Source organism: Corvus cornix, chromosome 6 (assembly GCF_000738735.6).
Source record: "Corvus cornix cornix isolate S_Up_H32 chromosome 6, ASM73873v5, whole genome shotgun sequence".
NCBI lineage: Eukaryota > Metazoa > Chordata > Aves > Passeriformes > Corvidae > Corvus > Corvus cornix.
The window spans coordinates 28807675-28819743 of NC_046336.1; the positions used below are offsets into that span (position 1 = coordinate 28807675).

General features: G+C 43.6%; 1 protein-coding gene across 1 annotated transcript; it reads left to right on the forward strand.

Annotated features, from left to right (window-relative positions):
* The first annotated feature begins 2916 nt into the window (after positions 1-2916).
* On the forward strand, positions 2917-10930 carry LOC104690180 (protein NDNF-like). Its single transcript, XM_010400831.4, has 4 exons — positions 2917-3665; positions 5716-5911; positions 7614-7747; positions 8660-10930. Exons 2-4 carry the CDS (start codon positions 5724-5726, stop codon positions 10009-10011), a joined length of 1674 nt encoding a protein of 557 aa, XP_010399133.2. The 5' UTR covers positions 2917-3665; positions 5716-5723; the 3' UTR covers positions 10012-10930.
* Positions 10931-12069: the final 1139 nt, after the last annotated feature.

Consider the following 12069-nt stretch of genomic DNA (forward strand, 5'->3'; position numbering starts at 1 on the left):
TGGGAGGGGATTTTTACAGATATTTGCATCCCCCTTTCCATAGCCATAAGGGCAAGTTAGATTCTTTTGCTAAGAAGAATAGATTGCAATTTGAAGCAGCTGAAAATGCAGAATGTGTTTGGATGCTATCATTCCCCCCTTAGACATCCATAGCTACCTCTGCTCAGGACTATGAAGGTAGTTTATACATGAAGATTAATTCAGAAGGCATTTTGCAGGCAGACAAGTAGCTGGGAGCCAAAGACTAACAATTCTACCTCAGTTGTTGTTCATAGAATACATATGTGCATGTGTAAAAGACAGAAAGGGAGAATGCTGCTTGTCTCATAACTCAAAGATTAGATTTCTCATTCCCCATACATTTTTAATTTGCTTACAGAGTTTCATGAAACAGAACTCCCTAGGCTGGGCTGGGGGCATAGGGAAATAGTCTGTGCTTGGGAGTTGCCAGAACTAACAGCCAGGGGCTGATCCAGCTGGGTGGGTGATGGATGGGAAGACAGTGCAGCCCTGTTCCTACTCTCCCCTGTATCACACTGACAGGGAGGACTGGAGCTCTCCTGGCCCTTCCCACAGACAGTTTCCTAATGAAGGTGACCCAACCTGCTCGAAGAGGGGTTGCCAGGGCATGGAAATTGCTTCATCAGAAATACCCATGGTCCATTTTTTGCATCTCCTTGCCAAGTACAAAGCAGCATGATACAATTCCCACAGCTGTGCTCTGTGGGGTGAGCCAGGGTGAGCCTCCAAGCATCCCTGTGGCAAGGCATGCCATGAAACAGCAACTGAATGCTGCAGGCAGGGCCTGCTGAGGGACAGTGCTGCCAAGACTGCAGGACAGTCCCCTGGCTTGCAGAATCCCTCACCTGAATACAGAGATTTGGACTACAGTTCCAGAAAATGAACATCTGAATCGTCTTTGAGAGCTTCAAGCTAAATCCCCGAGTCTGGCTTTTTGTTCCCATTTCAAAGCAGGTGCTTTGTTTTAGCATTACTGATCTTTTAGCAGAGCCACTACATAATTGAGTATAAATCAAGCGTCTGGTGTCAAAGGTGGTCCATCTCTCACATTTATGAAAGGCGTGGATGGGCAGCAGGGTTGGAACAGAAGTAGGATCTCTGAACAGCCCTCTTGAAGTCACTGACTCAGCTCTGAGGGGAGCAGAGCCTGCTCATTACAGACTCTGTCAAATGAAAAGGCCATTGTACCAATTTTTTGCCAAATCAAGGACTGATTTATCCCTATTGTAACTTCACTGAATTCAGTCAAGCTATACGAGTCATGAATTTTGCTCTTAACTTTCTCCATAGAGAATACTTTTTTCGCCCTTTGATAGTGCTTCAGTGAACCTCTGAAAATTTATGTGCACGGATTCTGCTCCAGCAAAGCATGTAAGCACACACAGGAAGCACGTGAGAAATTGTCCAGAGAGGAACTGGATTATATCCATACTTAAACCACCACCAGCCTCTTTCACCTGGCATCCTTGCTCATGTTTTGTTCAGTGGGAGACAGAGGGCTCCTTCGAGCATTTGCCTTCCAGTGCTGAAATGATGACCACAAGAAAGACTCCCATTGCCTTCCCTGATTTTTCTGTGAGTAATGGTTTATTTTGATGGCAGTGGGGAGCTTTGGGGAGGACAAGACAGGGAGTCCATCCCATCTACGACATGTCCACTCTGCCCAGATTTAGGGGTTTTACCAGACATGAATGACATCTGTTTCTGAGATTTGCCCAGAGGTATCCCTACTTAGCACTGGTTGCTGGCCTACAATTCTCCCTGCTGACTTCCACCCATGAGACCCTCCAAATTCCCAGCAAAAACAGACTGTAGTCCCTGCACCTACATTGTGACCAATATTTTTTCTGTGAAAATAAGTTTATGTCCTGCTTTCAGGGCACATTTTTGATGCACCTCATCTGACCTACATTACCCTCTTCCAGGCCTGCTCTAGGACCTTACTGGACTTTGCAGCAGCACCTTTCTCTCTTGTTCCTCTTCCATCAGGGAAACAGTTTGGTTCTGGCTAGGTGCTCACATTTTCATTAGTTGCCAGATCTGTTACACAGACTTTACCTGTGCTGGATTTCATACAGAATGATGGTTTGTCTAACAGACCCTGTGCCTGTATCAAGGCTCCCACATGCTGTCCTTTTAAAAAAGCCCAGTTGCTGAGCCAAACTTTTCGCCAAACAATTCATGAACACCTTAATTATTCCTGCCATCTTCTGCAGTGAGAATAAATGCACTGTAAATATTTCTCTTACATTGGCTGATGAGCAAATTTACATTTTCAGAAGGATCTGCTATGCAAAATCTGTTGAAACATCTTTCTACTTCTCCCTTATCTGCTCCCCTCTTCTTAGCAAACTTTTAGTATTGGGAAGGCTTAAACAACCTAGCTCCGAATCCAGGGAGACAGTGGTACAGAGTTACTGCAAGTCGCTCTCCAAACACTGGACAAGAGACTTTATTTAAAAATAAAGCCTTCCTACAATATTCTGTCTTTTCCCCCTGCAAAGTGCCTGCCTGGAAGCTCATGCAGCGCCCTGGGGCTTGCCTTTCTGAGCAGGCATCCCCACAGTACTAATCCCAGGGCATCTTTCCTGACATCCCAGGCCAAGAAGTACAAGCAGCATGTGAATCCTGGCCACACACTGCTCTCACTCAGCAGGAGTGGCCTGAAAACAACCATGGCTTTGCTACAACTGCTTTGTAACCCCAACAAGCAAGTGCTTGGCTTGCTGTGAGCCATTTCACATAGACCCTTTTGCTGCCTCCTCCCCCAGCCCAGACACTTTTAGAGCTTCTTACACAGCCTCTCCAAGCCAAGAAAACCACTCAGCTCTATTCAGTAGACTCCTGACAGCCTTCAAAAGGACTGCTAATTCCAGTCTGCTTTAAAAATGCAGAGCATTCTCTCCCTTGCAGCTTTTCTGCCTTCCTTGCTTTAGGTCAGCACCTGTTGGGCCCATAAAGCACCACAGCAGAAACTCAGTGCACCTGAAATTATTTGGAGCTTCCACAGTGCTGAGGGCAGGGAGATCCCACACTCCTTGGGATGGAGTGGGCCATCAAGCTGCTAACACAAAAGTAGTTTTCTGGAGGAGAGTGGCGCACCCCTGGCTGGCTTGGACTAAGGGCTGACAAGGGTTAACAGCGTTTGCTCCTCTCTCCATCACACCCCCCTCCTCCTCACTGTGCATTTCAGTCACAGACCTGCTCCCTGGCCAGCCAGTGCTGGGATTAGGCTGCAGGAGCAGCCGGGCTGACACTCGGTGCAGGAGCAGGGTCCTGGGCTCGGCACGCAGCACACCCCAACTGCTGCACAGCTCCAGGAGCAACGCGAGGACTGAAGGAACAACCATCAGCACTTGGGAGATTGCAGAACTGGGCAAGTTTAAAACAACCAACTCAAGAAAATACCAAAATCCTGGCCTTTTTTTTTTTTTTTTTTTTTTACTTTTCTTGAAGGACTGCAAGCATTTTAGTTGCTATGTCTGTTCAGGAGCCATATGGAAAAATCAGTCCTGTCCTGTTAAACTGGTTGCACAGTTTTGATTTTCATCTGCCTAAAGAGATCTGAAAAGTCTATGTTCTTTTATGCTTTTTTGGCAAAGAAAGCAAGTTGTCTGAGGATCATCTGACCAGGAACACAATAGGTAAGCACAGTATTTTTTGTGTAACGTATTTCCAACGGTCTGAGAATATATTGTTTGCGTAACTGAGTGAAAACAACCTTTAGGATGATGCTCTCTTTGGGATAAGCTGATTATAGGTTTGTTGATCGCTTGGTTTGTTTGTTTTCCTGGACAAGAAAAGCTGAGCTGCTGTGGTATCAGTGTGGTTTGCAAGATCCTGTCATTTAAACAGCAGAAAGACTTTTTTTTTAAATCCTCTCCAAAGCACAGAGCAACTCAGATTCCACTGTCAAAGGTAAAGCAAAATATTTGGGGTTATATTTTAAATCTGTTAGCTATAATTAGACTACAAGAATAACAAAGTGGCAAAGTGACTCAGAGTCATAAGGAAAAGCTCTAAGAGCATTAAAACAGAATTGATTGGAAATTATAACTATTCTTTCAACTTGTTCAGATGGTTGTTTAAGCCTGCATTCAACCAGGTGCTAAAATATTACAAACAAGAAGAGAATAAACCAACTTTGTCTGGACGTTGAGAGGGACATTCAGATGACCTGGTAATAATAATTTCCATAATCATCTCACTGATACTAAAGATGTGCTTGACTATGGGAATCCCAGATTCTGTACATAAAAACCTACAGATGTATTCAATGCTATATTTAAATGTGCATGTTTGAAATGGATTTTAAAAGGAAGGGGTCCTTTTATAAAGTCACTTTAACCGCAATGGACAGCGGGTCTGCTGAACTGGAGATTTGACCGCCTAAGATCTTCCCCACTTTCACAGGCACTATGGGGAAAGAGCTAATCTCAGAAAGAAATAAAAATCTCTTAAGAATTGAGCCTTTGTCCTGTATGTTTTCTCCTACCACCAACCAATAATCAGATTTAACCAGGATCTTTGCTCCTTGCTGCTTCTAAGATGCAATAGGCTACTTTTTCCTCAAAAAAGGGATCTCGCTCACAGAGCTCCCTCTGCTTTCCAAATCCCTGAGCTACAGCTGGCACCTGCATTAAAGGTCTATGCCCTTTCCACTTTCATACTTTCTGAAACTGCATGTGGCAGACAAAAGAGTTGTAAGCATAATCGATAACTGCACATAGTGCACTGTCAAAACTTCTCGTCCTAACTGGAGTCTCCTCCTCTGTGCAGCTCTGGGCAATGCTCACACCAGTTTAAGTAATGCCAGTATTTGCTGGGGACTGGTTTTGTGCTTTTCTTTCATAGATTCCAAGCTGATAATAAGGCCTGTTGAAAAAAAAGGGACATAACTGATTTTTTAAAATCTCTTTCCACAGTGAATACAATACAGTTGTAATAGTTCCAGTGAGCAGAAAAAGCTGAGACAGGCTGAAAGTGGTGCAGGTATGAGAACGATGGGCAATACAAAACTCTAAGAACAAGATTACTGCCCTACAGTGATAAAGCCTTCTTCCAAATGAGATACACAGAGCTTAAAATCTAAGTACCAGTTCAGGGATTCTTATCCAGGATTCTCCACCTTTGACCAAACAGTATCTTACACAGCTCTGGATAAGTTATACTGATCCTCTTATCTACACGCACCTACAATCACAGTGGACAAAATAAAAATTCAATGATCTCTGATAGAACAGCAAGAGCAGCAATGGTTGGGATGTACTAATCTCCTGTGAGTTTTAAAGGGACAGTTCCATTACAAATAGCTCAGCCTTGAAATTTAGTAAGTGAATGCCACAAACTAGAAAAAAAAATCGTTTAAATGTAATTCTTCACTCATTCTGAAAGCAGTAAAAAGATTTGTTTGAATAACTGTGATGTTGAACTTGTGCTCCATTGACTATACTTTTTCCTATAATCAAAGACTTCATAGTTTCTGCAATTAAATCTTTGCAGAGAGATCCTCTGAGGAATATTTCTGTGAACTTTAAACAATTTAGCAAAATGGAGACTGGCACTATATTTGAATGCCTGTCTTACTGGGATTACTGGGATACAAATACCAGGAAAGGCACAGAAAGAAAGGGTCACATTACTTTCTCTCCTGTGGCAGCTGTTTCTGTTCACTTTTGTCATCTCACTTTGCAGTACTGAAGATGTCCTGGTTCTGGCTTTATCTTCCTCTCCATCTTCTCATGGCGACTTCTTTGTGCCATTCTACAAAACCAGCCACCACCAGTTCCCAACAGAGCTTCAAGACCAATCTCTTCAATTTCTACCACTCCCTGATACTGGCAGATGGTAAGGAAACTACAGTTCACCTGCTGAAGGATATACCCAAAAGGTAAGAGCAAATCAGCCACTGCTACTCCCAGATATTTCCCCATGTCACTGATAATTGCATGCTACCAGTGCAAGCCAAGAATCCCTCTGCACCTGCAGGGCTCTGTCTGTGCACACTGAATTGCCAGAAAAATGCCCCACTCCTCAAGTGTCATTACACTGCCCAGGATATGGAATGAGCCTCTGAGATGAGGTTTAGCTTCCTGTAGACATTTCAGCAGCTTTCTGTGTTGTTTGTCAGAGAAGCAGCAGAACTGATACAGGACAGGTGGGCTCCAGCAGCAAACAGTTGTGTCACAAACAGCCCAGCTTCAGGTCTGCAGAGACAGCAGCCATCCTACATTCATGGTGAAATACAACCATGTTACCTAGCAAATTAACTACCCCAAAAATCAGCAGAATAGCCACACAGACATCTGGAAAACTTCTGCCACTGTCCTGCACACTAAAAGTCTTTTTGTTGAATGGCAATACAATTTGCTGAGATCAAAAGTGCTTTGCATGTGGAAATTCCACATTCTTCACCTTCCTAGACCATCTGCAAAGTCTTCTGCCATACCTAGATATGTAGGTGACCTAGATACTACAACTGGCACTGCATCTGGGCAGCAAAGATCAATCTACTTGTTTGGGAAGAGATGCACTTTGGAGAGAGAGCAGCAAATACAGATTTTGACATACACCCGAGTGGTCATGGAGCAGAGGGTGAGCCAGATTGCTCAGTCTTCATATGCATTGCACAGAAAAACTGGAACATGGCACATGTTATATAATGTGACCAGGAACAGAATAAGGACCTCTCCTCATTAAAGGAAAAGGGGTACTGAAATTTTAAAGAAAAGGGAATTTTTCTACGCTCTTGTGGCATAACATTAAGACTGCAATTAGGAAGCAGTTTAGCATGATCAGGAAGGTTCTTTTGAACCCCAGTCATGCAAACAGAAACACAAGAGATGACAAGTTTTAGCTTAAAGACTTGAGAATGTGGAACTGATTCCAGTGAAGCTTCATTCTGGCCTAGTAGCCATACCCTGAAAGTAAGCCAGACCTCCAGGCTGACAGGATCTATCCATAATGACTAGGCTTGTCTCACTGGTGAACAACAAAAAAACCCTTGAATTGCCAATTGCCTTCATTTCAGTGCAGAGTGAGGCACCCAGATCCAAACATTTCTGTGGCCAAGTCCAAACATTGTACAGTCTGTATAAAACCAACAGAAATAAAACAGAGCAAGACAGGAGGTTGGGCTTTTTTAAGGCAGGAATCAAAACCTGACCAAGGAGACTGATGTCACTTTGTTCTGCTCATGCACATGAGGTAATTAAGGTAGAACCACCAACAGGTGGTTATGGAGACAGCAGTCAGCTAAATCACATCCGTCATCCAAAATAACCAGCTAAGGACAAGATACAATGTTCACCTGAAGTGCAAAAAAAAAAACCTCAGAGGGAAAGATACTGCCTAAGCTAAATGGATAAAGCTTCTAGCAAATACTTGTGGAATAGGAAAAAACTCCACAGCATGTTTTCATTCTGCATCTGAAGGCTGCAGACATTCACCATCCCTTTGTGTGGACACACCCCAGAGAACAGTCATTTCTACCCAGAGCACAGTGGCCCACATCAGAATGGCTGATTACAAGGAGTTTCAGGCAAACTTGAATTCCCTGATACATTTCCCTCTATTTCTATCCACATTCACAGGTACTACTTTGTTTTGGAAGAGGGCAGGGTCCTCACCCCTTTCTCAATAACAGTGACTCCCTGTGATGTTCCCATTGAGTGGAGGATACTTGTCTACAAGTCTCCACCAGGTTTCCCAGGAAAAGCAACACCAGGTAAGGCCTTTGGTCTGCCTAAGTAGAGGCAAAGAAAGCATAAGTTACTCATACATAACTGTATTATAGGAAATTTCCCACAAGCCCAAACATGCCATTGTTCCCTCTCCTGTGAGCTGCCATGGACTGACCCTGTCCCTATGGGTGAAACATGGGAGAGGAACAACTGCAGGTCCTCCAGGCTGCACAAACAGATCAACTTCGTAAGTGTTGGTACTGGGCCAAACTTCCCGCTGCTGCCTCAGTCATTTTTCTGTGGCTTAGGCTGCTTGAGACAACCATTTGCTCCCCACGTGAAGCAGAGAAGATTTAGCCATTTATTCTTGCCACACCTACCACAGCAGTGGGTAATAAATTGCCTTTACTCTGAAAGGCAATTCCTTTCTCTTGCATGATTTTTTGAATTAATTTTTCAAATTAAAAATCTAAAAGCTGCCATTAACAAGTTCTTACCTAAGCAAGTACACCTGACTGATGAGAACAAATTCTACTCCTTTGAATTGATAAGTTTTCCCTCTTCATGAGACAACAGCCTAAAACTAATCCAAAGAAAAGAACCTATCATAGAAATAATGAGTCTCCTTAAAGAAAAGTACCCTAAGAGACAGCAAATAGAAGAAGAAAATTGTAGGGGCATCAGGCACAATACAAGCCAAGCTTTTGTAAGTTGTGGTTTCATAATTATAGTATTTTTGAAAACATAATTCTACAGCTGCACTGCTAAAATAACAGCTCCTCAAATTTTATTTTAATAAATTGCCAGTAGCAACTTATTTTTACTAAAACATATTTTTAGTTATAATTGCTGCTTTCAAGAAGAAAATACAATGTTCCCTAACAATAAAACTTGTATGATGTGCTTTATTTCACATCTTTTAAAACAGAAGTTACAAGTCTGCTTTTTGCCTGCAGGTGACCATGATACACAAGAGGTCTCAAAATCTCAGAAGGCTCCAAGCATGGTGTCCACCATCTTCAACTACAAGGGAAATTCTGTAGAGACTTACATGGGAATGTCTTCCCATTCTGCCGTTTACCTGCTGGAGTTCTTATCCACCGAGCGAGACACGCACATCACCGTGTACTTAACAACTGACACAACGTCTGGGCACCTCTACCCAGAGCTTCCCATGGACCCACGCATAGATGTGATTGGCACTGGCCACACAACGGTGACTCTGACCTGGAAACACAGCCCTTCTGTCTTGCAGCACAGGGAAAGCATCCAGTACTGTCTCCTGGTTAATGAAAAGCACAACTATAAGAGCTTATGTGCTGCTGAGACAGCAATCAGATCCTCTGGAATGAAGCTGCCACCCACATTAGCTCTGTCCCTCTCTCCATACCTTCTGGAGCCACAGCAGGTGATGATATTGTCCAACAGTGAACTGAGCATCATCAACAAAGTGAGCAGCGGGGAAGTCAGGCAGGTGTGCATGGGCACCAAGAACACTTACACGGTGCCCAATCTCAGCCCCAGCACTCAGTATTACTTTGATGTTTTTATTGTCAACCTCCTCACAAATGCCAGTGCCGCATACACTGGGACATTCGCCAGGACCCTGGAAGAACCTGAACCCAAGGTGACAGAGCTGAAAGATGGCAAAGTGATTCATGTGGTCCTGGATGGGAAAAAGCAGAAATTCTACAGTCTGCAGTACCAGGCGAGGCACAAGAAAATCCACTTCACCTTTCAGTTGTGTCGGGGCCAAATACGGGTTCACATAACAAGGAACGGCAAAACAGTGGCATCGGAAAATCTCTCTGGGCTGAGGTATTTGTCCCTGAAGGGAAAGTTGCTGGACACCTATTTGGTGCAGCTGAGGTCCACAGAGGAATCTAACTCTTCTGTGAAGGTACAGGCATCCCCACATTTCCACAAGCCCTTATTCCCACTTCTTCCAGAGAGCTTAAAAATCAAATCCTTCAGTAAACTGAGAACATGCAGGTCTGTGACCATTGCCTGGCTGGGAACACAAGAAGAGAGCAAGTACTGTGTGTACAGGAAAAGGATTGAAGAGGATCAGATTTGGGGGGAACTGCAGAGTGCAGACAGGTGCTCCGGGCCTGAATCTCGGCACAGATCAGAGAAAGTGCTGTGCAAGTACTTCTATGATCTAAACCTCCAGCGAGCTGTCACCACAGAGACCATCAAAGGGCTGGAGGCAGGGACATTCTACTTGTTTGATGTTTATCTCTTTGGGCCATCTGGCATCCCTGTCAGATACCACAGCAAAGTTGTGAAGACCAGGAAAAAATGTTGAAGGTTTTAAAGGAAAGCTTTGAAGTGAGTGAATGAAGGTTATTATCAAAATCTACACCACTCCAAGTCAAAGGCCCTGCAGTTTGAACCGTGCTGACACAAAAAATTTAAAGGCAGAAGAACAAAAAAACACCTTAGATAATTACACTTACATCTCCTCTCCTGTGTAAGGTGGGGTGCTTTATTTCTTCTCTTGTCTCATTCAAACATTAAAAACAGAGCTGTGAAACAAACTCATATGCATGGACATAAAATAGCCCAAGAGAACCCATGAGAAATAGATTGGTTACCTAAAATGCTCCTGAAATTCAGCACAGAAGTGATGGAAAATGCCTCACAAGAAGCACACATCATTTTTCAAGTCCCAGAGTTTTCTACTTTCCATAACTCATTCAGCTAATGAGGAACTGAGAGACCCCACAAATCAGACTACTCTTGAGAAACAGATTCCTCACTGCTTGAACAGGAATGGAGGCAAAAAGAAATTGAAAAAGCAGTGGAACTGATGTATAGCTCCTTCAGTAAAGCAGGCTGAACTACATCTTCCCCTATTGCCCACATGTTTGCTTGGTTTCGTTCCTACAGAGAAACTGTGCTTGGTTAGAAACAGACAAAATTCAGGCCAGGAACTGGCTCTGGATCTGGCTTTTCTGGGGAGTGTACAAATACACTGCTGTGCTACTGCCCATGGAGGAAAGCAGCAACTGAGGAATCTTGCCATAGAAAGATTTATCATCTCTAGCCTCTGATATCGAGCTCATCTCTATGACTCTGTAACTCCTGACTGTAATATATTCATTCTTTGCATCCCCAAGCCAGCCTATATCAATGAATGCATTGCTTTGACAAAAATTAAATGCAATTTTCCTATTAAATATCATGGAGAAAAAATATTTGCAGTAAAAATTCTGACAAATGCATTTTGATTGTCTTGCTTCCTTGACTACCTTTCTTACATGGTCTGAGTGTAAAAAAAAAAAAAAAAAACAAAAAACAAAAAATCAAGTCTTCATAAAAAACTGTCACACTCAACTTCAATTATCAGTAGAAAATATTTTGCACATAGGCTTGTGGCAGGCCTGGAATCTACCTATGAAGAGATGCAATAGATGCACTAACCCAGAGGCTGCCAGAGAAACCTTGCCTGCAGTAATTCTTTTTCCTCTACAACTACACTAAACACATACATAAATGATTAAATCCATTATTGTGTATTTGAGTCATTCTCTTGCAATTCAGGGTCATCAAAGCTCCAGTTTACCCTGAGTAATTATTACATCCAAGCATGTTTGGAGGCCCTTGGTGAGGACTGAATCAGTCCCGTGTGCAGGCCGAGGGTTGTGTCTCCTGCTCCAAAGCCTCTCACAGCCCTGTGCACCCTGTTTCAGTCACCCTGTGACTATTCAGCCCCAGATGGGGGCTCAGGGCCTTCCCTGCTGCAATATCTGGGCTTGGCTTGCATTTCTGCAGGCACTGTTCCGGACTCAGCAGTGCCATGGCAGAAGCCACGTGCTCTGCAGCCTCCTGTCCACACTCCACAGGCCTTTTGGCTAATTACAGGGGCTGGCAGCTGCTCTGCCTTCATTCCAAGGCACGCTCTCGCTTCATTTGCCTCCTGCCAAAAATAGTCTGAGCTCAGAGAGCAACAAAGGTCATCTCCACTTGGAAATCTCACTGTCTTCTGCCTTCCTCCTCAATTTCAGGCATTTATATTCTGGATGAATTTCACTTAGATGCCCTACAACTGGCTGTAATAACAACCATAATTATAATAGAGGAAGAACGGGAAGATCTGTCTAACAGCAGATACAATATATTCTTAATCCCCTGCCCTCAGTCTGTCAGAGCATTAACCCTTGCTTTTACCCTCTGTACACAATTGCCACAAAAATGTCCCCTGGAAGAGGAAGATACATTGGCAACGTGACCCATACCAGTGTTTCTACTAAAGCAGGTTTTTTACAACAGAATTGGCCTTGGGCTTCTCAGCAATACCGTGGTTCAGGGCTGTAGTGAAGAGAATGAGGAAAAGATAGAAGGAGAGCCTGAAAGACAGCAG